The 25417-nt window shown below is 42.8% G+C and overlaps 1 protein-coding gene across 1 annotated transcript; it reads left to right on the top strand.

Annotated features, from left to right (window-relative positions):
• Positions 1-1258: 1258 nt before the first annotated feature.
• On the top strand, positions 1259-14744 carry SLC25A30 (solute carrier family 25 member 30). The gene is made up of 9 exons (XM_065896099.1): positions 1259-1322; positions 2842-2989; positions 7073-7167; positions 8092-8177; positions 9961-10056; positions 10747-10871; positions 12177-12315; positions 13679-13759; positions 14703-14744. The coding sequence occupies exons 1-9, from the start codon at positions 1259-1261 to the stop codon at positions 14742-14744; spliced, it is 876 nt and encodes a 291-aa protein (XP_065752171.1).
• The last annotated feature ends 10673 nt before the right edge of the window (positions 14745-25417 follow it).

Raw genomic sequence — 25417 nt, 5'->3', positions numbered from 1 at the left:
CTCTCCCACTGCTCCAGGAGAGTCCCTCCTGCCTGCCTCTCCTGAGCTGGCCTCAGGGGCGCCGATCTTGTCTGGCCTCCTCTCTTTCTCTCCCCTCAGTCCCCCTACATCCTACTGGTTCACTTTGGGGTCCCTCCCGTCTCCTTGAGCGTCAGAGTCTCCAGGCAGGCGCACTAATTGTGGGGAGACGCTAACTCTGCGTCTTCTCACACCACTATCTTGACTCCACCTCCCGTGAGTGTCTTTTTTGTATTTAATTTCCATAGTAGGCATGAGTAAAGGTGCGGACTCTACCCCTAATTGGTTGTATTGGCTGCTTCAACTATGATGATGATGATGGAGAATTTAAAAACCTAGAGGTTAACAGGAAGTTTACTAGGAAGGGGGTGATGAGGCTCTGACTCCATAGTCTGCCTCGTTCCTTCATCCCGGGCCACCTCACAGCTAGTAACATAACGTGAGTAAGAGAAGAGAGCTAACATTTATAAACTACAGGTTCATTTTGATCATTTTAAGTAATTATCATTTTAGCTTGTGACACTGGGTTGCAACATTTTTCTGCTTCTGTGTATCTGAAAGACTCCAGTACCTCCTGGGAGGGACTCACTAAGACAGTGGCAAGCAAATAGCAGATATTTATTAAGTGAAGAACAGATTTAAGATAACATGGACTACCCAGAAAATCACCTCCATTGTACTACACTAATCAACGCATATCAAGATATCAATATATCGGCTTATTTAAGGCCTGTGTTAGAATTAAGGCAACTGATCGAGTGATTTGGGGTTTAGGAAATAGGGGTGCTTTCCTTTATAAGGTGAGGATCATCTTGGGAACCGTGCATGTGTGGGTGGGGGCAGGGTTCAGGGGTAGCATCTGGTAGTGCTCACTCCTGAAACACGAGCTTAAAGAAACTGCCTGGGTCTTCCCTGGTGGCGCAGTGGTTGAGAGTCCGCCTGCCAATGCAGGGTACACGGGTTCGTGCCCCGGTCCGGGAAGATCCCACATGCCGCGGAGCGGCTGGGCCCGTGAGCCATGGTCGCTGCGCCTGCGCGTCCGGAGCCTGTGCTCCGCAACGGGAGAGGCCATAGCAGTGAGAGGCCCGCGTACCAGAAAAGAAAAAAAAAAAAAAAAAAAAAAAAGAAGAAACTGCCTGTGTGAGAAGTTACAGCATTGAAACACCTTACTTTTGTGTCCAGGAAAAACCCTGTTGGAGGCTATGCGTCTGTGAACAAAGGAGAAGGGACAGCGGTGAGCATGTCAGCCCTGAACTGGAAGCCCTTCGTGTACGGAGGCCTGGCCTCCATCACAGCGGAGTGCGGTAAGGAGCCCAGGGCGAGGTCAGCTGCCTGCTGTACGTGATGAGGCTGAGACTTATGGGTGTGATCGTTGGGTGTCATAAGACTTATGGTGTGAGTGTAGTTCAGGCACAGAATGTGAGCTTATGAAACACTGAATCTCAGGATTCACAATTTCTTTCTTGCTTTGTGATACTTTTAAGACAAAATAGTGACTTTGGCTGCTTATTAGCAGTTTAGGGTTGAAAGTTCAGTGGGGAGACAGTTGGACCTGTTGCTCAAACGGAAGTTTCATGAGTCATTGTTGGATGCCATCTGTCCCCGTTCTCCTTGTCCTTTTCCCCGCTTCATCACTGTTAACACATTTGGCTTTAAAAGAGGTTTAGGGAGCCCCAGGGCCTTCCTGAGCCGGAGGCGAGTGACTGTCATCGTGTCATCATGTTCTAATCATGCCTGTTGTTCATGTCCTGCTGGTGACTTCCTCATCCGCTCAGCTCCAGTCAGATCCTATTTGTTACTTTGTTTATTCCCCGGATCATTCATTCAGCGCATGTTGATTGATGGGAATTCCCGGGCATCAGTGGTTAGGACTCTGCACTTTCACTGCCCCAGGGCCCGGGTTCAATCCCTGGTTGGGGGAACTAAGATCCCACGAGCTGTGTGGCGTGGCCAAAACCAAAACAAAACACACGTTGATCGAGATGCTGCCAAGTGCCAGGTGCTGGGCTGAATCGCTGCTGTCCTGGGACAGAGGCTGCCCCTGAGGAGCCAGTGGGGACCTGGGCTGAGGGGTTGAGGTACATTAACCACCGACCACTGGCTTAGGCTCCCCATGTGGATTCATCGACACAGTGACTCAAGGTTACTGTGTATGGGTTTATATGTTTGGATGGACTATCTCTTAGGTACTACATTAAACGTTTTTACCTACATTAACAGAGTCACTTTTAGGCTGCAACACACAGGTGAGAAATTCCTTTAGAAAACGCATTTATCTCCGTTCATGTTGAACCCGTATCAGCCTTCACATGTGTGAAAAATAGTAACTTACATTTTATTTTAATTTTATTATTATTATTATTATTTCTTGGCTGTACTGCGCGGCCTGCGGGATCTAAGTTCCCCGACAAGGGGTTGAACCCAGGCCCCAGCAGTGAAAGTGCCGAGTCCTAACCACAGGACTGCCAGGGACTTCCCAGTAACTTATATTTGAAAGTGGATTTCCTGTTTGTGTAAATCATTCCACGTACCTACTTTTGATAGCAGTGCAGCCTCCTCAAATCCTAGGTAGAATAAGATGGGACATAAGTAAAAACGTACAGAAAACACAGTTATGCATTTTTAAAAAGATTTAAAAAAATCTTTTGGTTCCTAATTTTTTTTTTTAAATAGGAAGATTGCAGAGTATCTGCCATTTCTTATTTCTGTTTCTTAGTTTACGTTATAGCCTGAATGTTTCCTCAGTAATGTATCCCTGTGTATCCTTTGTTTAGTGAAATTTCTTTCTATTAAGTGAAACATTTCCTTCTTAAAAATTTTAAGGTACTTTTCCAATTGATTTAACCAAGACACGGCTCCAGATTCAAGGCCAGAAGAATGATGCAAACTTTAAAGAAATCAGGTATCGAGGAACGTGGCATGCGTTAGTGAGGATAGGCAGAGAGGAAGGCCTAAAAGCGCTGTATTCAGGGTAAGTAGACCTTCGTGTGTTTATATTTCAGTGTTGAGCTTTCAAATGAACAGACTTCACACTAAGACTTCGTAGAGAAAAAATACAAGTTTGGGGTGTATTCAAGAGCAAGTAGCAATCGTTGATTTTTTTTTTTCATTTTTCATTTCAACTTTATTTTCTATATATGTGTTTTAATGTAGCAAGTGTTGTGGTGAAACTGTTTTCATTATATTCAAATACAGATAATAATACAAAAATTACATTTGTTTTAATAGCCCTTCCCCTGGGTTATTCTGAATTACTGAGGTTTTTGCTATAATGAAAATGATATGATATTCTCCATAGGTAAGAGTTGCAGTGAACAGCTTTTCTTTAATCCAACATTTAACGACCAGTGTACTGCATGCAGGCACTGGATAGGAAAGTGAGTAAGGCGGGGTCCTGCCTTTGTCAGTCAGAGGCCCTGCAGGAAACAATGTGTTCGGGTGGTTTAAATGAAGGGAGATTAATGAAAGGGCTACTTAAGGGTTAAGGGAGCGAATAAAGGATTTTGAGGTACCTAGAAACTAGCAAAATGAGAAATTGTTACCAACCCTAGGACCAGAGAGACAAGGACAGGAATGATGTTAGCAGAGCCTACTAGGGCTGGAGCCTTGAAGGACCCAACAGGAGTTGTTGAGAGATGCCTTGCTAGTGCCCAGGGAGAGGAAGAAATACCTCCACTTCTTCCCCCTCTCTCCCTCCCTCCCTCCCTCTCTCCCATCTTCTACTGGCTGGAATCAGCTGGCAGGGGAGCCGGGGGTGGTGTCATCCATGGCGCCAGCCTCGGCACAGAGCAGCACGGAGAGGGGCGAGACTGGATCTGGGTGGACACATGGGAATCGGCAGCAGCCCCCTGCCCTGAAGGAACTGTGGTTGAGTGGGGACTGCAGATGTGCAAACGGGATTACAGTGGCGTCTGCCGAGTACTAGACTCTGGTTGAGGCAGGGCATCAATCCCAGACTAAGAGGCCCTGGATCTGATCTTGAAGGACCAGGTCCAGATCCCAAACTGATGTCTCACAGCCCTCCCACCCATGGATCCCCAAAGGTTTTTGTCTTTCAGTCGAGCCAGTCTTTTAAATGCGAGAAGTTGAACATAAAAACCATTCGATCTTCTCAAGAAAGCTAACATCTGGGCCCACATTGGGTCACTTAGGATAATAGTAACTGGTGTTAAAGATGCTTTCTCTGGTTTACCAAACCTCTGGCACTCACATAGCGTAGGTGTGCAATTAGACTCAGCCCGCTTCACGCTCTCATAGCATCTGCCCGGTACCTGTAAATGTGTGAGTTTACTATACCTGTGGCAGACAGAAGCCACTGAAGGGTTTTAAGTAGAGGGACTGACATGATCAGGTTTCCGTTGTAAAAAATTCCCGCCTGCCATTGGGAGAAAGAGAGACAGTGACAGTGGAAGCAGGCTGGCACATAGGAAGCAGAGACAAGGATCTGACCTGAGGAATTGTCTTGGGGATGGAGAGAAAGAAGGCAGGCTGTTTAGGGCAGAGGATCGACATAGTGTACGACCTCATACATGAGGGGTGGTGGGCATGGAGGAGACGGGCTAGTGTCTCTTTCTGGTTCTGGCCAGTGTGCAGATGGAGGTGCCATTTCTTGGTCTAGGACACAGAAGAGGAGAGCGGATTGTTTGGAGAGGGAGGATAATTAGTTGGGTGAGACACTTGCTCTGGTGGTAGGTGTAGGACATGTGAATTGAAAAATCTGGGAAGCAGCTGGAAATGCTTCTTGGGATCAGGGTTGGAAACATGAATTTAGGAGTCATCACTCTTTGGACAGTTGAAGCCATGCGAGTAGATGAGCTCATCTGGGGAGTGTGTGGAGCCGTGAGAGAAGAGAGGAAGGACAGAACTCCTGGGCCCCTCAGAGGACAGAGGTAGAATGTACAGAGAAAGAAGAGGAATTGGAGAGAGTGAAGTTATGGCAGCTCAGGGAGGAGACGGCTGCACGCAGGACAAAGAGTGGACCATAGCAAATACTGGAAAGACAGAGAGGCTTTATAAGATGCTGATTGAAAAGCATCATTTAATTTAGCTACAGAGATGTCCCTTGGGCCCCTTTTGGTGAGGGGGCTATTGATGAAGAGGGTGGAAGGAAGCCGCACTGCAGTCTGAGAAGGAGGTGGGAAGTGTGGCAGGAGAGCCTGCGAGTATGAATGCCACAGGGTGGTTTTGGGGTGGGGAGGGTCCTGGAGGAGGGAGAGGGAATAAGTGGAACAGGGCCCCCAGGGAGGTGGGAGATGAGCTCGAGCAACCCTGGAGGATGCTTACAGGGGCCAGATTTCACCAGGTGCTTTGTCCTGAGAAAGGAAAGCCCTTCCATTATAATGTGAATGGGCAAATAGAACTCCGTGTGTTTTCATTGAGGATAAATACGAGAGGCTGAGCTATCACTTAGGGAACTAATAACTTGCACACATTTAACTGAACCCATATACACGCACACCACACACACACACACACATATACATATATTTTATTTTTTGTTCCACTGTGTGGCTTGTGGGAGCTTAGTTCCCCGACCAGGGATTGAACCTGGGCCCTTGGCATTGAAAGAGCGCCTAGTCCTAACCACTGGACTGCCAGGGAATTCCCAAGACCCCACCTTTTTTTTTTTTTTTTTTTTTTAATTTTTATTTATTTATTTTTGGTTGTGTGTGGGCTTTCTCTAGTTGTGGCGAGCCGGGGCTACTCTTCATTGCAGTGCGTGGGCTTCTCATTGCGGTGGCCTCTCCTGCCGCGGAGCACGGGCTCCAGGTGCGCGGGCCTCAGCAGCCGTGGCACACAGGCTCAGCAGCTGCAGCCCCCGGGCTCCAGAGCGCAAGCTCAGCAGTCGTGGCTCACAGGCCCAGCCGCTCCGTGGCACGTGGGATCCTTCCGGACTAGGAATCGAACCCATGTCACCTGCATTGGCAGGCCGACTCCCATCCACTGTGCCACCAGGGAAGTCCCAGAACCCACCTTGATAAAAAAATTTTTAAAAACTTTTTTCTTAAAATATTTTTAAATTAATTACTTATTTTTTTTAATTAAATTTTTATTTATTTTTGGCTGTGTTGGGTCTTTGTTGCTGTGCGCGGGCTTTCTCTAGTTGCAGCAAGCTGGGGCTACTCTTCATTGCAGTGCGCGGGCTTCTCATTGCGGTGGCTTCTTTTTTTTTTTTTTTTTTTTTTTTTGCGGTACGCTGGCGTCTCACTGTTGTGGCCTCTCCAGGCTCCGGACGCGTAGGCTCAGCGGTCACGGCTCACGGGCCCAGCCGCTCCGCGGCATGTGGGATCTTCCCGGACCGGGGCACGAACCCGTGTCCCCTGCATCGGCAGGCGGACTCTCAACCACTGCGCCACCAGGGAAGCCCCGGTGGCTTCTTGTTGCAGAGCACGGGCTCTAGGCACGCTGGCTTCAGTAGTTGTGGCTCGTGGGCTCTAGAGCACAGGCTCAGTAGTTGTGGCGCATGGGCTTAGTTGCTCCGTGGCATGTGGGATCTTTCCGGACTAGGGCTTGAACCCATGTCCCCTGCATTGGCAGGCGGATTCTTAACCACTGCGCCACCAGGGAAGTCCCTATTTATTATTTAGTTTGTTTATTTTTGGCTGCGTCGGGTCTTAGTTGCAACATGCAGGATCTTCGTTGAGGCATGCTGGATCTTTCGTTGTGGCGCACGGGCTTCTCTCTAGTTACAGTGTGTAGGCTCCAGGGCACGTGAGCTCTGTAGTTTGCAGCACACGGGCTCTAGTTGAGGCGCAAGAGCTCAGTAGTTGTGGCACTAGGGCTCTAGTTGAGGTGCGTGAGCTTAGTTGCCCCACAGCCTGGCCAGGGATTGAACCCACGTCCCCTGCATTGTAAGGCGGATCCTTTACTGCTGGACTACCAGGGAAGTCCTCCACCTATATTTTTGCTGGATTTTAAACTCTTAAGAAATCTGTCTTAGTGTAGTTTGATTGTGGAAGGCAGATACGTGATTACTTCTCCTATGTGTGTCTTCTAGAGGATTTTAAGTGGTTTTTTAGAATTTTGTTTGTCCCTTTGTCCGTTGGTTTGGCAGGATTGCTCCTGCGATGTTGCGCCAGGCTTCCTATGGCACCATCAAGATAGGCACCTACCAGAGCTTGAAGCGGTTATTTGTCGAGCGCCCAGAAGGTGAGTGGGGAATTCTTTTTCCACTTACGGACAGGAGGTGGGTTGTTTGTCTTTTTGTTCAAGTGGTTTGGGATCGATTTTCTTATTTGTGTCTTTACTACTGTGGAGGAGAACTTTGGGTTGGGTGTAAAATCTAAATGAATTGTACTTGCTTATATAAATAAGCAAGTCGGATATCAGCTGAATTTAGGGGGGCAACAGAGCTATCTTACAAACATCTTTATGAGTTGTCCTTGTTTCTGCAATGTCCAGACTAGAGGGTATGTTGTTGTAGTTCTAGCCCACTTAAAATTCTCTACCATCATAGGAATTATCACCTATTTTTCAGGAAAGCAGTGACTGCATTTTTTTCTTGGTATTAAGAACTCTGAGTTCTGATATTCTCTTGCTGGTTGGATTATTCGACTTTGCTTTAATCCCTAGAAGTTTCTGTCTTTTTTACAAAGAGATAAGCACTAGTCACTGTTCTATGAGAGCAGTGAGCCAGGAGCAAAGGTGTTTTAAAAGGGCTTCAGTATATTTCAAATTAAATATGTATGATGTGCTTTAAAATTTTATCTCCACCTTATCTCATAGGAGGGCATCTTTTATTCTCCTACCAGTTGGTGTACGACCTCATCTTAATTACAGTGGTCTGCACTTACACACAAATGTGAATTATGGTTCACTTCCATGATGATTCACATGGTTACTCTTGCGTGATAATTCACATTCCTTTTTAGGTATCAAGAAATTTTGCTAAGCAAAATCCCTTCAGCCAGCAAAATCCCTAATCCTTTGAAAATTACTTGATTTATTAAGCATGTATTTCTTTAGTCTCTTAAATGAACAAGTGATGTGTAAGTGAATTACACCTATACATGAGTTACTCATATGAAGAGCCCTGTATGTATGAAGAATCAAATAATATGTCTTTGTTTGCAGATGAAACCCTTCTGATAAATGTGGTCTGCGGAATTCTCTCTGGAGTCATATCCTCAACCATTGCTAATCCAACTGATGTTTTGAAAGTAAGCAGTGCTATCTATGTCTTACAGGCGCACTCTGCATTTTCTTATTGCAATCAACGTTCAGATAATGAAAATCTGTGAATATAACATATACTATGTATGTGTGAATCTTTACAGTTTTAGTGCCATGAAGACTCAGAAACATACACTAGGTGGATTTCCCAGTGATACAGATAAGCTCACAAGTAGGGCCCATTTTTGGAGACTTTGGAGGTTTTGGTGATTAACCAGAAAAAAGAAAATTAGGCTTAGATGCATTTGAATTTCATTTTTCATTGAAAATCTCCCTTGTTTTTATTGTTTCATTAAAATAGATGGGCTGTTGGGAATTGCCCGTTGGTCCAGTGGTTAGGACTTGGCGCTTTCACTGCTGAGGGTGTGGGTTCAGTCCCTGGTCGGGGAACTAAGATCTCGAAAGCCACACAACGCAGCCAAAAAGTAAAAAATAAAATAAAACAGATGGACTGCAAGTTTTACAGCAGTCTAGGCAGCTTGTTGATGACCGTTTGTGAAGGCGTTACGTTTTCCACTAATTTGATTTCAGGAAATAGTAATGAAAATATTTACATAACTACAATTAGACATAACGCATTAGATGACCGTATCAACAATACCAGGGATACAGCCTCCTTAAATCCTTTTTGTAATAAGGCAAGGGACTAACTAATTACAGAAAATCAAAATTAGTTGTGAGTTATTGGTCACACCCTCTGAAGATATTCCTTTCCTTCCCTCATTCTTTTTCTTTCCCCCATTATTTAAGCAGCATTCACCGTGCTTCTACCTTGCACCAGTTGGTGTACTATATGCTTAGAATCCAAAAATGAGTCAGGCAAGGACCCCCGCCTTCAGCTTTCAATCTAACAGGAGCTTCCGACAACATCAACATTGCATGCAGCAGGGTGTTGGGTGCACTACAGTTACACGCGGTGTGAATAGAAGGACCAGGCGCTTTTGCCCTGAGTTTACCCTGTGCTGGAGTAGAATTGCTGGAGAAGAATATCCGCACTCCTGTTAACCTCTTAAAGCTATATCAGGGCTGTGGAAAGGCGGTTCCTGCATTTTGTTTTCTCATGTTAGCCTGGCAGTAACAGTTCCCTGTAGAATTAGAGGGTAATGCATGTGCTCCCTAAACCAAAATAAGGTACCGGTTTCTTAGTGAGAAATCCCTTTTTACTCTTAAAAATGCAGAGCTACATCAAACATTATTTTTATGTTGGAATATTGGTCATGTGAATTCCATGGCGGTTGTAAAGTTCACTTGTAAGTTCCCGTGTAACAGAGTGATGGACATCACACGGCCATCCTTTGGCCAGCCCGTCTGTGTACCTTAGGGTTTGGCTGGTTGGAAATAATAGGGCTTGGAGTAACTAATTTAAGAAATGTGCTTGCCAGTGCTTGGTGCTGCCAGGTACACTGGTTACTCATAAATTATGTTAAATCTTTAGAATTAACCATGATATTCTCTCTTTCCTATTTAGTAACCTAGAGGGAGATATGCCATTTTCTTTCCTTTTTAAAAGACTATTCAAAAAAAATTTCTTTTTGATACTTAACGAGCTACTGCATGCAAGACTGGATTCTACTAGATGCTTTTTGTTGATTCTAAAGTGCCTAAGAACCAATCCCGATAAATTTAAACTAGCATTGTAGTAATATTTATATTACAGTTTTTTTCTTTTAATGATTACTAAACAACAAATTGAATAATTTTTTTTTTTTTAAGTCTGCATTTGTGGAGAAACATGCTAGTTTCTTTCTCACGTTAGTCTTTAATTTCTAGATTCGGATGCAAGCACAAAATAGCTCCCTTCAAGGAGGAATGATAGGCAACTTCATTCACATTTACCAGCAAGAGGGAACAAGAGGACTTTGGAAGGTAAGCTTCAGAAACAGACCCAACTGACTTAGTTCTTCCCATTTTTTAAAAAATTTATTTTTCCTATTTTTATTATTTTATTTAATCCAAATGGTATAATGGAGTAAAGGAAGAAGGATGACATCTGCCCTTGAAGAGATCTTCTTCCTTAATTTCCTTAATTTGTAAAAGTGAAAATGTCATGATTTTACATAAGGAGTATGTCGTGATTTTAAAGTACCTTTTGAAAAATTCGTATATAAGAAATTCTGTGAGGGTTGAAAACTTGTTTTGTTTGCTTTTTTTCCCCCTAAGTTCTTATGGAGAAGAGGTTATAGTTACATTGGATTTTTTGATCTGTATGGTTTCATGGCTCTTAAGTGAAGACTGTTAGGCAAGCGCTGGTATGGAATGCTATTTCCTAGTATTCTAGGGACTGTCATCTCATAGATTAGACCCTAAAGGTCATCCAGTCCGATCCTCTCCATACATACAAGGAAACCGGAAGCTCTGAGAGGTGACTCGTCCTGGTCAAAGTTGTACAGTTAGTGCCAGAATCAGAATTAGACTTTGGGGCTTCTGACTTCTTACCGTCCACATTTTTCTACTCTTTCACTCTACATTTCTACCTACCAGCAGGAAAATGTAAAAATTGGCCATAGTTTGTAGGGGAGCCATATCTGACTTGATATTATTGATATTTTTACCCAGGGCGTGTCCCTTACTGCTCAGAGGGCCGCTATTGTTGTTGGTGTGGAGCTGCCGGTCTACGACCTCACCAAGAAGCATCTGATTCTCTCGGGCTTGATGGGAGACACTGTGTATACCCATTTCCTGTATGTTTATGGATTTTAAAAAAATTAATATTTTAGATATGCATGAGCTTAGGGTAGAACTTTGCTGCAAATTTATAGACTTTTTTTTTATATAGACATTTTAAAGAAAGTTTATTATAAAAGTATTATATTCTCATATTTGAAAAATTATGATACGGAAGTAAACCAGGAAAAAGTATGTCCTTACCCCTTTACGTAGGTAGCCATTGTTAACTGTTTGATTATGTACCTTCAGGTGTTTTCTATGCATATGCAAATATGTCTACAAAAGTATATTACACGTGCTTTATTATACAGCTACGATCATGCTTGGCATTCTCTTGCTTGCTTTTTATTTTTATATTTTTTTATTTTTCGGCTTTATTGAGGTATAATTGGCAAGTAGAATTGTAAGATACTTAAAGTGCACAATATGGTTAGATACACGTGTGCGTTCTGAAATGATTACCCTCATCGAGTTAATTAACACATCCATCATTTTACGTCTGTGTGAAAACATTTAAATTCTACTCTCGTAGCAAATTTAAATTATATATAATACTGTGTGGTCAACCATAATCACCGTGCTATACATTAGATCCTCAGACCTTATTCATCTCATAACTGAAGTTTTTGTACGCTTTTACCAAGTTCTTCCCAACCCCAAGCTCTGGCAACCACTTTTTGACTCTCTGTTTCTATGACGTTTGGCAGTTTTGGAGACTGTTCTGATTCTTATGTGCTAATGACACCTACTGGGTGGAGGCCAGCGAGCTGCTAAACATCTTACAGACATCCACAACAAAGAATTCTCTGTTCCAAAATGTTAGTAGTGCTGAAGTTGTGAAACTCTACTCTGTGTTAGTTGATACCAGGGCTGGTCTATGGTAGTCTTGTGACTGAAAGTTTAGTAGAACCCAGGGTCCTGGTGGGCATCACATTACAGTGAGGAAATCTTCTTCTCTGAGCTCTAAGAGCAATGTAGTTATGAGATGGCTAAAACTCTGATGCCTATTTGTAGGTGAATAGATAGATGAAATAGATCGTCCTTGGAGGACATTCCTTCCTGTTTCTATGATTCGTTGACATTCCAGAACCTCAAAAGTATTCTTAGCCGAGGCTGGAATTTATAAGCCAGTATAAACAATGCTGGTGTTTAAGAAGTCTGTGCAGCTCTTTAGATAAGGGCCTCATTCTCATATATTCCATCTTGTTACCTGTTACTTTAACCTAGTTTGGGAGCAGGCTGTTTCCTGCCCTTGATAGTAGGGGCTGCAGCTCAGGGGTATTAAACTTTTTATTTTTCAAATGGTCTCTTCTTTATAGCTCAAGCTTCACATGTGGGCTGGCGGGGGCCCTGGCCTCAAACCCTGTTGATGTGGTGAGAACACGTATGATGAATCAGAGAGTCCTTCGAGATGGCAGATGCCCTGGCTACACAGGTTCCCTGGATTGCTTGTTACAGGTGAGCGGGGTCGTCCATCTGTACGCTGTTGTTGAATGCCTTTCGTGGCTCATTGGCTTCCATGTTGCCTTCTGAAGAGTTTCTTTTCAGGATTTAAAAACACAAGGGTTTAGAGCCTGACGAACCTGTGATTCTGTCATTTGTGATCGTGTGACTTTGGTCAAGGTACAGACTCTGTACACCTCGGTTTCCTCACAAGTGAAATGGGACAATAAATAATAGCACCTACATCACAGGATTATTATAAAAATCATTGAGATCATACCTACAAAATAGCACGGTGCCTGGAATAATGTTAGGTAGAAACATCATATACATTTATAATAATAAGTATAGACATAATAATAAAACCTTGTTAGTATAATAATAAGGGACACTGGTGAAGTAAGCACATTTATTTAAGTTAGTCTTCAACATTCTAGTGGATTGCTTCAATCTGTGAAACAGCCCCCCAAATATATATTTGTATTTATATTTATTTAACCAAAGGAGTATCTGAATTTTGAGGGCTAATATAACTAAGACGAGTGATGCTCTAAAGTCTTGAGATGGTACAGAGTTTTTGCCACACAGGGGCTAATTTTTTAAATACAAAACCTAAATGAATATTTAGAAATGAAAGTTCATTTTTCTTATATCTCTGCTCTGCTGTGAAGCGTGAGAAAATAGTCATATTTCCTGTGATTGTAGTAGAACTGTGTCTCCTTCCAGAATGTATCACCTTCCTGTTGAGTCAAACTGGAATGAACATCCTTCATTCAGACATCTCTCAAAGGAACACATGAATCTTACCTTAATTCTCAGTTTAAATAATTGGGCCTACTGTTCCTGCGTAGATGAAAGTTTGTGACTGTCTCCCCTGCTGGGTTGCCAGCAGCCAAAGATGAGGGAACACGTTTGTGGTTGCTGTTTACAGGCGTGATGCTGGCACATCCCTAGACTTCAAATATTGCTTTAATGAAGCAAAGATACTTAATGTTATCTATCCAACAACATGAAATAGTGGTACTCTGAATTATGTCTTTACTGCCATTGCCTCCTTTTTTCATTTCTGACCTGCTGTAAGCCCACATGGCAAGGAGGCAGAAGACTCTAGTTGGAATTAAATCTCATTTCTTATTCATCCAACTGCTGTTTGCTTTGGGTGTGGGATAGTTTGGTACAGAGCCTTCGTCTTCACCTATGCAGAAACCTTTAAAGAAAGAAGAGAGGCAGTGGGCAATGATTTCTTAGATAGTCCTTCCAAATAGAATTTTGTTTTTAAGAAAAATATATCAGTTCAGTCTGGCTACTAATTATTAATGCATATTTGACATAATTGGAAAGTTGGACGTTAACTTTTCTTCCCCCTCCCTTATAACAGACATGGAAGAATGAAGGGTTTTTTGCTCTATATAAAGGGTTTTGGCCAAATTGGTTGAGACTTGGTCCTTGGAATATTATTGTATCCTTTTCTGTTGGAGTAGATCTGAAAAAAGATACAGCTGAACAATGTTGTTTATATAAACTGTCATGTTATTAATTATAATTTAGAAGTAGGTTCTTCTTCTGTTAAGTTCCTCTGATTCAAGAAATAACTATTCAGTTTCTTTTTCAGGAGGTATAAAGTCTCTGCTAGGCACTGTGAAACTTGGTTTCATGGTGGTGTTATTGAAAGGCAATGGTAGCAATAAAAACTTTTCTTTACACTCTGCTCTAGGAGCTGAGAGTGTTTATGATTTCCGAGAGAGGAGAGACAAGGATTTATTTGTTTGTTTATTTTTTCAGTCCCTAGCCACCCTTGGGAAGGATGTGGCTTGGCAGCCGTGTTCTAGAATGCTTATTTCAGAGAGTGCCAGGGGATAGACAGGAATTAGCTCCAGAATTATTTGGCTGATTAGCACTTTTCACTCTATGCCAAAGTGAGAGGCAGGACGGAAGAGACAGTTTATTAGAAATGAAAGGACAGAATTATAAAGCAGGGGATGTCGGTTTGCACCATCCTTGTTTATCTGCACCTCCCTCCCAGGCAAGCTTGCCTACCGGCAGCCCTAGAGGAGAGCTCCCCGGGGTCGCTCTCTTTCTCTTTCTCACAGAATTTACTGTTCTGTGACGTATTCCCAAAAGTTCAGAAAAGCTAGCAGTGCGGACGTAATCTTAGAAGCTTTTGGAGCTGATGCAGGGGATTTATGTGTCTCAGTTGTGCTCTGTCTCTTCCAAGCTGATCTTGGGAAGGTTAATGGGGAGATCTCTTGGGGTGGTTGAGGGTGGAGCCCCTCATGTTTAATCATGTCCACGGCATGTGGTCTGCCCAGAAATATTTGTTAGGAGGTGTGCTATTCGTGGGTCTGTTTTGATGCATTAGGGTTAAGATGGCATAAAATGTCAGCCTTAACTAATACCTGCAGTTCTTTGTGACATATGAGCAGTTGAAGAAATTGGATTTGTGACAAGTCAAGACTGCATGAGACATCCTGCTGAAAATGCTCACGTCTGAAATAGCAAAGCTTCCTGTCTTTCCCACTGCTTCTCACTGCTTGGCCCGCCACAGATTCTGAGGTGTGAGCAACAGGTGAAGACTGGGTTAGCTCGGATTGCTGTGTCCTGGCATTGGACGCTCTGCACCAGGTGTTTAATGGCATAGACTGTAACATCCAGACACTAGTCCTTACCATTCAAGTGCCCTTCGACATCAAAGATAACATGAAATGCATGTTTCTTGCTAAAGAAAACTTGCATGAAGATCAGGAATTGTGGACTGATTCTCTCAGAGGAGAATAACTCCTGATGCATCTCAGCTCATAGCTGAGACTCTCAGACTTTTCGAAAGAAGGTCTTTGGAACCATGGAATGAATAGAGCCTCCAAGAGGGTGTTATTGTTCCTGAACTCCTGGGGGGGCTTTGGCTTCGTGTCTGCTGAAGAAATTCACACATGGAGACCTGGTATACCCCAGGTATAAACAGTGCAGGATATAGATCCCTGGGATATTGCACTGCTTTCTAATTTCCAATTTTGGCAGGACCTTTCACTTATAATAAGTGATTTTTAAGCCTTTGACCACTCGACCTTTGTGAGGAATTGTTACAAAGCATTCATATCTAAACTCACGATGGTATGATAGGTTGGCTTGGAAGGTGGCGAAGTCTGTGCTGGTGGGAGGTGTTATTAATCTACTTGGGTTCTGTCTTAAGTAATGTTTGTAATTTGCTTTGTGATTTTAGCAGAGTTTCTATTTCCCAATCTGTAAAATGGGGATAATAACATCTATTGATATTGAGGGTCAGGTGAAGAAGATAGTAGCTGCTACTACTTGACTTGTAGGATTAGTGTGTTTACATCATGCTGTCATCCAGCCGTCATCCCAGAATAAATGGTCCGTGTGTATGGAAGAGAGTCATTTTATCATGGGCTTCTCCTGAGTGACATCCTTTGTTAAAAGCCTTGTGCAAGAAAGAGGTTAAGGTTTCGTTAGGTTTTCCGTAGCAAAATGTTGCAAGTGAATCAAAGAGTTGATTTTTTTCCAGATTTCCCGGGTTTTACTTTAGTTCTGGTCACATTTGTCAAAATACGTCCTGTCTTGGACTTCCTAATCAGTTTGGAATGAAAATACTTGCTTGAAATTCGAAAGGTGATTTTTTTGTGTGTGTGCCTGTTTATCTGGAGTCTGATAAGAGGTATGTCTTCCTTCTTCTAAAGACAGGATATCATTCTTCTTTTTCATCTTCATCTTATTCTTTTCAAAATAAAAAGTGATTCTCAGAGCCCCACGATCTTTACCCTTCTAGAAGACAGCCCCAGGAAAGGGACGATATTGAATATTTACTTGGGTACCTTCGGTTCCACTCTTTGAGAGTAACATTAAATACATACTCCCTGTGGCCTCCAGGACAGACATCTCTGCAGTATATGCAGGTTTCCAGTGGGTCCAGCCCCTGGGCTGCTTCCTCCCTTGAAGCAGAATGGAAGGCACGCATGTTTTTCTTGGGGATTGGGCAGTTTTGCTCCCAGTCACCTTGACCTTGCCTTCTTTGAAAAAGATTTTGTGAAGCAGAATTTTAGTTCCAAAAGTAAGAGCTAAGTCAAGAAAGGAGGAGGTCGGAAGGGCAGGTAGGTGTTGATTGCTTCAAGGCTCAGATGGAAGCCCAGTTCTCCCTGACCAGTTCTGGACATGACTCTGGAGAGCTGAGCCCGTTCAGGCCTCGCCCCTCGTACTAAACCATATCTTCAGAGAGCAGATTATTCTTCTTCTTACTAAAACATTCCATTGATATGGTAAGGGCTTTCTATAGAAAGCCTTTTTCACTTTTGAGTTACTTGAGTTTAAAGGATGACTTTTTATGAGCCACTCTTTTTTTTTTTTTTTTTTTAACGTAGAAAACATGTTAAGTGTACATACAATTCCTAAAACAGTAGAAGCAAGTTCATTTTGAAGACAATGTAAAGATTGAATGTCATGCAATATTGATTATATCACTTTATTCAAAAATGTACATGTTCATACCAGGATGAAAGGAAAGCCAAACCTCACTGTAAAAGGTAAGTGTGTGTTTGTTTTTTTTTTTATAAATTTATTAATTTTATTTATTTAGTTTTGGCTGTGTTGAGTCTTCGTTGCTGTGCGCGGGCTTTCTCTAGTTGTGGTGAGCAGGGCCTACTGTTCATTGCAGTGCTCGGGCTTTTCATTGCGGCAGCTTCTCTTGTTGTGGAGCACGGGCTCTAGGTGCGCGGGCTTCAATAGTTGTGGCACGCGGGCTCAGTAGTTGTTGCTCGCGGGTTCTAGAGCTCAGGCTCAATAGTTGTGGCTCATGGGCTTAGTTGCTCCGCGGCATGTGGATCTTCCCGGACCAGGGCTCGAACCCGTGTCCCCTGCATTGGCAGGCGGATTCTTAACCACTGCACCATCAGGGAAGCCTAGTAAGCATGTATTTAAGATGAAAATACAGTATTTCTTCAGTGCAGGTTTATTAAATACCTTATAGAACAGAGTCTTGTTTTGATTTTTTTTCTGCTTCTTGAAAGAGTAATGCAGTTGTTGAAGCTTCTAACCAAGAAAGAAACTTGAAGAACTGGGAGACTTGGTCCCCTTGTTTCCAGGGCCGTGACTACAAGTCATCCATCCCCTTGGGTATTGCTACATGTGGCAAAGGGATTTTTAGCTTTGAAAACCAAAATGACGAAAGTGGATTTTTTTGTTTGCTTGTGGGTTTGTGTAATCATTGATGCTAAATGTTGGCTGATTGTTATATAAAAAAATGGCTTCTGTTCTCCATATTTATTCATGTACTAGAAATAGTGTATATTATATAAAGGCTATAAAAGTTTTCATAAGCCTTTATATTTTGAGCTCTTTATATAAACATTGTTGGAATATGTGGCATAAACTGGTTTCAGTATTTAATAAACTGGAGTAATATATAATAGTAAAAAATGCTCCGTGGTTATTTCAGATGAATAGAAACGTTTAAACAGAGATAAGCGGCAAAGCGTCCGGGAGGCTGGAGTAGAAATAGCATTCGTGAAAGTGGCTACAGACATTTTTCTCTGCTTAGAGAAGTTGTTGGGATCATCTTACTAATTGCCTAGAGACTTGTGTGGCCTGCCAGTCTATGAAACACTGCACCTCAGTAGAGGCCAGTGAATTCGGTTCGTGGGCTTGCTGGGCAAGGCACCTTGGAGATTCAGAACACCAGTGGTATGCCATCAGTGCCTTGAAATTTCAGGACCCCTCAGTCCTTCTTCTAGCGTCTGGTGTTAGCTAGAGGCGGAGCCGGGATCCTTGGTTAACTGTGGGCCAGGCAGAGACACCTCTGGTTGGTATAAAACAGCCAGTGAATGAAATGCAAACCTGGTTCATTATTTTTTTTATTTGTAAATGTTTTCAAGGTGCCTGTCTTAATATTTGAGTTAAACACAGTGGTCTATTGAAAAAACAGAATTGGCAAAAAGAGGGAGTCTTAAATGCCTGGAGAACTCATGTCCCACTGGATCAGGGCACCTGTTAGAAGCATTAGGCATGAAATCCAGGCTACTTTTTTTTGGCCACGTTGGGTCTTTGCTGCTTCGCATGGGCTTTCTCTAGTTGCGGCGAGCCGGGGCTACTCTTCATTGAGGTGCGTGGGCTTCTCATTGCGGTGGCTTCTCTTGTTGTGGAGCATGGGCTCTAGGTGCGTGGGCTTCAGTAGTTGTGGCTCGTGGGCTCAGTAGTTGTGGCTCAAGGGCTGTAGAGCGCAGGTTCAGTAGTTGTGGTGCACAGGCTTAGTTGTTCCACGGCATGTGGGATCTTCCCGGACCAGGGATCGAACCCATGTCCCCTGCGTTGGCAGGCAGATTCTTAACCATTGCGCCCCCAGGGAAGTCCCAGGCTATTTAATTTTAAATGGACAGCTGAGAAAAACTGATGGTAAAGTTTTGATAGCTTACAAGTATCTCCAGCCTGCAGCAAAGCATGGCAATATAAGACAAAGGCATGGATAAATCTGTTTATTGAAAGCTTGATGCAAATCATGTAACCAAGAGCAAAAAACTGGAAACTCCCTATGTCTATATGTTGAAATAATAATCTATACAGTGGCTTATCACATGGCTCATGAGAAGAATGAGTTACGTCTCAGCCTGCTGACCTGGGAAGATGTCCATGATATGCTATTACATAGGAAAAAGTTGAGATGCAAACTTCTTGGTGTATCATGAACGCATCTCTTAGGGGAAAAAAAGCATAAACTTCTGTAAGGAGGGAATGGATATAAAGGTTGTGTATTAGGGTTCTCCAGGGAAAACCAGATCAGTGGGCTGAGTGTGTGTGCCCACACATGGTTCACTTTACGGAGTAGACTTATGTGATTGTGGAGGCTGGCAAGTCTAAAATCTGTAGGGCAGTTGGGCCAGCAGACTGGAAACTCAGGCAGGCGTTTGTCTTTGTTGTTTTTTGGGCTGTGCTGCATGGCTGGTGGGAATTTTAGTTACCGCCCCCCCAACCAGGGAACGAACCCAGGCCACGGTAGTGAAAGTTCTGACAACTGGACCGCCAGGGAATTCCCTCTCTTTTAGTCTTGAGTCAGAATTCCTTCTCTGGGAAATAAGTTTTTCCCTCCTAAGATCTTTAACTGATTGAATGAGGCACACGCATATTATGGAGTGTAATCTTAAAGTCAGATGATGGTAGATGTTATTCAGGGCTACCAATACCTTCATGGCAACACCTAGATCTGTGTTTGCCATACAACTGGGCACTGTGGCCGGGTCAGATTGACACAAAATTTTGCCATCACAGGATATAAAATTATTAATATTTTCTTGATGCATAATTGTATTAGTTGGTTTGAAAACTGATATTCTGCTGTTGAAAACAAAATCTTAAAAAGGACTAGCTTGGAATATAGATGTCCAAGTTACATCTAAGTGAAGGGAATTGGGGGGAAAGTGAGAGTTGCAGTATATATAATATTCTACTTATATTTTAACTATACTGTGTTTCTGAAAGTATACTAAATGTCAAACATAAAATTGAGCTGAAAGTTTAAATGGGAAACTTTTGCTGTTTATTTCAGTTTTTAACTACTTCTTTAGTTCCTCAATGAACTTAATACTTCTATAATTAAGAAGTTTTTTAACTTTTTTTTTTTTTTTGACAGTGAGGAGAAACCTCTAGAAGAGTGGTGTATCATGTGGAATACATACTTAGCCTCCGAACTCCTGGAGTATTTTATATAATTATTAGTCTCCCTCTTACATACTGATTTTCAAATTATATTTGTTTTCATTGCATCATGTGGTAGAGTGACAACTACATTTTCATTTAAGAGGTTTTGCTTCATCAATTATAATCTTGCAAATATATTTCTGAAACACCCCACAATTCTTTTTTTTTTTTTTTCGGTACGCGGGCCTCTCACTGCTGTGGCCTCTGCCGCCGCGGACCACAGGCTCCGGACGCGCAGCTTCAGCGGCCACGGCCCACGGGCCCACGGGCCCAGCCTATCCACGGCATGTGGGATCCTCCCGGACCGGGGCACGAACCCGCGTCCCCTGCCTCGGCAGGCGGACTCCCAACCACTGCGCCACCAGGGAAGCCCCCACCCCACAATTCTTTACGGAAAGAGAAGCTGACTAAATATAAGCTATTACCTCTGTCCACTGAATGTATGTGTGAGAGTTCCAATGATTCTAGACTTAAAAGGAGTCTGCATCTTACAGTTAATGCCTGGGTTACGAACATCCAAAAACTGCTTTATCTTGAATTGCATCACTATTTAACCTCTTTTTTTTGGCCTGTGCAGCACGCGGGATCTTAGTTCCCCGACCAGAGATCGAACCCGTGCCCCCTGCAGTGGAAGTGCAGAGTCCTAACCACTGGACCGCCAGGGACTTCCTTCATCACTTTTTTGATTTGCTGCACTGCTTTGTGCTTTCTTAGCATAATAATTTGCGCAGAGTAGATAATACCAAAAATACTTGCCGTGTTGAATGGAAGCAACTTACTAAGATTTGCTCATTACTTCTGGGATTCTTATGGAATAAATGTGATCTAAGGTCACCAAGGAGTCTGAGAATTGGGTTGAGAGCACTGCGTGTAGTATTTCCTACTGACTGCTTTATCTACCCAGTTTCTCATGACACTCAAAATCTCTGTCAGCGGGCTTCCCTGGTGGCGCAGTGGTTGAGAGTCCGCCTGCCGATGCAGGGGACACGGGTTCGTGCCCCGGTCTGGGAAGATCCCACATGCCGCGGAGTGGCTGAGCCCATGAGCCATGGCCGCTGAGCCTGCACGTCTGGAGCCTGTGCTCCGCAGTGGGAGAGACCACAGCAGTGAGAGGCCTGCGTACTGCAAAAAAAAAAAAAAAAAAAATCTCTGTCAGCTAGTGTTCAGTTCAGGCTGATATTAATTTGTTTTTAATTGTGGTAAGATATTCATTTAAAAATTTACCATTTTAACCATTTTTAAGTGTACAGTTTTGTGACATTAAGTGCACCACCATCTATCCCCATAACTTTTCATCTTGTGGGACTGAACTCTATATCCATTAAATAAGAAGTCCCCGTTTTCTCTCCTCCTCCCAGCTCCTGGCAACTCCCATTCTACTTTCAGTCTCTAGGATGTCCTCAGGGTTCATCCATGTTTTAGCGTATCGCAGAATTTCCTTTTATTTAAGGCTGAATAATAATTCTGTTATACCTTTATGCCACAGTTCGCTTATTCATTCATCCGTTGGTAGACACTTGGGCTGTTTGCATGTTTTAGCTGTTGTAAATAATGCTGCTATAAATATGAGTGTATGAATATCTCCTTGAGACTCTGCTTTCAGTCCTTTTGATCATATACCCAGAAGTGGAATTGCTGGGTCATACGGTAATTCTATTTTGAATTTTTTGAGGAGCTGCATACTGTTTTCCACACCGATTGTACTGGTTTACATTCTCACCAGTGGTGCGTAAGGGTTCCACTTCCTCTACATCCTTGCTAACACTTGTTTGCTATTTGATAGTAACCATCCTAATGTATGTGAGGTGGTATCGCGTTGTAGTTCTGATTTGCATTTCCCTAATAATTAGTGATGTTGAGCATCTTTTGCTGTTCTTATTGGCCATTTGTATATCTTCTATGCAGAAATGTCTACTCAAGTTCTTTACTTGTTTTTTTAAATTTATTATTAATCCCTCTAGTCATTTCCTTTTTATTAATATTTCTTTTTTTTTTTTTGGCTGCGTCGGGTCTTAGTTGCGGCAGGCAGGATCTTCGTTGTGGTGCTTGGGCTCCTCGTTGCAGCACGTGGGCTTCTCTCTAGGTGTGGCGCACGGGCTCCAGAGCGTGTGGGCTCTCTCGTGGCCCACGTGCTCAGTAGTTGTGGCACTTGGGCTTAGTTTTCCTGAGGCATGTGGGATCTTAGCTCCCCAACCAGGGATCGAACCCACATACCCTGCATTGGAAGGTGGACTCTTAACGCCTGGACCACCAGGGAAGTCCTGTTAGGAGATTTTTAAATTACTGATTCAATCTCCTTACTAGTAACAGGTCTATTCAGATTTTCTATTTCTTCCTGACTTAGTCTTGGTAGGTTTTCTGTTTCTAGGAATTTGTCCATTTCATCTAGATTATCCAATTTGCTGATGTACCATTATTCATAGTAGTCTCCTATAATAATTTTTATTTCTGTAGAATTGGTAGTAATGCCCCATTTTCATTTTTGATTTTAGTAATTTAGTCCTCTGTTTCTTAGTCCATCTAGCTAAAGGTTTGTGAATTTCGTTAATCTTTTCAAAGAACCAAGTTTTGGTTTCATTTATTTTCTCCATTCTCTATTTAATCTGTCTCTGCTCTAATCTTTATTATTTCCTTCATTCTGCTAGCTTTGGGTTTAGTTCGTTCTTCTTTTTCTAGTTGCTTAAGTTGTAAAGTTGTGTTTCACTTTCATTTATCTCTAAGAATTTCTAATTTCCCTGTGCCTTCTTTGGTACATTGGTTGTTTAAGAGGCAAGGCTAGGAAATCAAGTCACCAGAGCCTAGTGCAAGTTGCAGTTGTGGAGGAGGGGCCATTGGGCTGGAACTGTGATCATAGAAGGACACAGCTATGGCCAGTGACACAGCAGAGAAACAGGGAGAGCATGAAAAAATACCCTGTTCTCTCTCCCTCTCCAATTTCCTGCCGCTATTTTCACTGAATAATCCAACTGGAAAATAGAAAGTAAAAGAGACCTGAGTAATCCAATCCACATTCAAGGAGCCATCACCCAAAAGCATAGAGCAGGGTGTAGATGTAGTAACTCTGGGGGAGTAATGGAGACTCACCACCTTGACCATGGTCATAGATTCAAGACTTCCAGCCCTGGTGCAGTACAAAGGTACTGTTTGAAGTCTGAGTGGTCAGATTTTCTTTCCCTCCCAGTTATTTTCCAGTGATACTCCTAACTGGAGCTGGCACACTGCAGCAGTCCACTTCTGGTTGGTACCTATATATTGTTCAGAACCATCTATAAACCAGGCTCAGTTTTTTCTTCCTCTGTCAGCTGGCCATAGGGAAATCCCAGTGATGCCGTAGGTGTGGTTTGAGGGCAAGGCAGTAATGCAGTAGAACTACCTGCCATGGGAGCCTGAGCCCCGTACTCATGCCTTTAGGAACGGCTCATGCTTGATGCTGTCTGTCTATCCCACACCACTTCCATTTGCTGTCAGACACCCTGACCCTTCTCTGGGCATTTTATTTCAATTCAAGTAAACCTCAAGCCCTGTGGATTTTATCTTAATATCTCTTCTGTTCATCCTCCTTTCACCATCTCCATTAACACTCCTGAGTTCAGGCCTTCTAGATGCTGAAACAGCCTCCACTCTATGTCCACACCTCTGGTCTGGCCTGTCAATACACACATCACCCTATCAAGGACCTTTCTGCAGCCAATCTGACAGTGTCCTCACTACCCAGTCTCCTCAGTGTAGAGGCCAGTCTCCTTAGCATGGCGCCCAGGGGTTTCCTGGACTCGTCACTGCTGACTCCTTTGGCTTCCTGCCTCATTACCTTTCCACCTGCAACTCCAAATTCCAGCCATATTGTAAAATTTTTGACTTCCTAAAAATGTGGTATATTCTCAGTTCTAGGCCTTAGCTCACCTGTTTCCCTCTGGCTTAAAAGGGTTTCTCCTTCTTTGTCCTATTTTCCTTCAGATGCCAATTCATTCAAAATACACTTATTGAGCATTGACTATATGCCAGACACTGTGCTTAGAGGTCCCTTCCTCTAGGACACCTACCCTGATCTTCCAAGAATGGATTCCATGTTTTTCTTCTGTGCTTTCTGTAATATGTAATTATGCTTATTCCAGTGGGACTGCACCTCAAATCGTAATATACTTTCCAGCATTTGTCGGCTTGTCTTACTAGACTGTAAGCTTCTAGAAGGCACGAAATGTTCTTATTTAGTTTTGAACACTCAGACCAGCACACCACGTGGCACCTAGTAAGTACACACCAAAGGTTTCGATAAGTGGATGAGCTAATGAATAAATGGGTAATTGGTTGTTTTGATATCCCTAATGCTATACACATGCCAACAACATAAAAATATATAGGAATAATTAATATATGCCATCATTGTAAGTGACACATAGCCGTTTAAAAATATATAAAAACAAAAATACCAGTAAAATTTAAACAATTTAAAATCACTGTCTTAGTAGGCCATCAAGCAAATTTACCATAGTTCTATATGTAAATTGCTTACAAATGTTTGTTAGTAGCCTATGATGAACAGCTTTCTGCATAAAGCTTTTTAATTTTTGTTAATTTATTTTGTGTGTGTGTGTGTGTGTGTGTGTGCTCATGATTTATTGAGGGTGGGAAGGAAGGAAGGGAGGGAGGGAGGGAAGGAAGCAAGATAGGGATGGAGAAGTTGCTGCACGGGAATGTGGTGTTAAGTTCTGCTTTCAACCTGATCTGGAGGGGAGCTCTGGAGGGTAAGCTGAACTGCAGAGTCTGAAGCTTTTTAAAAAAAATATTTAAGGGCTTCCCTGGTGGCGCAGTGGTTGAGAGTCCGCCTGCCGATGCAGGGGACACGGGTTCGTGCCCCGGTCCGGGAGGATCCCACATGCTGCGGAGCGGCTGGGCCCGTGAGTCATGGCCGCTGGGCCTGCGCATCCAGAGCCTGTGCTCCGCAGCGGGAGAAGCCACAACAGTGAGAGGCCCTCGTACCACCAAAAAAAAAAAAAATATATATATATATAAGATTATCATTTTTGAAAGAATCCCAAAGAAGGAGTAAAAAAATGAATATTATAAAGCTAATGACGTTTCCAAAGATGTTTTACCAATGTTGCCAGTGTTTATTTTTATCACCGTAATGTAATAATGCTTTTTATTCCATTTCTTTTCATTTTCTTACTAGCAAAAATGCAGTTCATAGCTTTTTGAGGTTGAAATCTTGACAGGTAATTATGCCTTTCTTCAAAATATGCCTTGATTCAAAATATCCTAAATTCTAAGCTGAGGGACCGTTTGTCTGATCTAAGGAAGCAATTCTTCTGTTATGAAATAGAGCCCAACCTACTATTTAAATAAATTGTCAAGATTTAAAGTGATTTATGCAGTTCACTGATGTGTGAATTAGAAATTGATACAGTAAGTAAGCAAGGAAGTA

This window comes from Phocoena phocoena, chromosome 18 (genome assembly GCF_963924675.1).
Source record: "Phocoena phocoena chromosome 18, mPhoPho1.1, whole genome shotgun sequence".
Lineage (NCBI taxonomy): Eukaryota > Metazoa > Chordata > Mammalia > Artiodactyla > Phocoenidae > Phocoena > Phocoena phocoena.
The sequence above is the reverse complement of the archived record's forward strand: the minus strand, read 5'-3'. Positions and strand labels throughout refer to the sequence as shown.

Bases quoted from the DNA above. Each gene is read 5' to 3' on its own strand.
- SLC25A30 (XM_065896099.1), top strand. From the start codon at position 1,259: ATGTCAGCCCTGAACTGGAAGCCCTTCGTGTACGGAGGCCTGGCCTCC. The intron at 10,872-12,176 runs GTATGTTTATGG...TCTTCTTTATAG, and splicing joins ACTGTGTATACCCATTTCCT to CTCAAGCTTCACATGTGGGC. The intron at 12,316-13,678 runs GTGAGCGGGGTC...CCCTTATAACAG, and splicing joins CCCTGGATTGCTTGTTACAG to ACATGGAAGAATGAAGGGTT.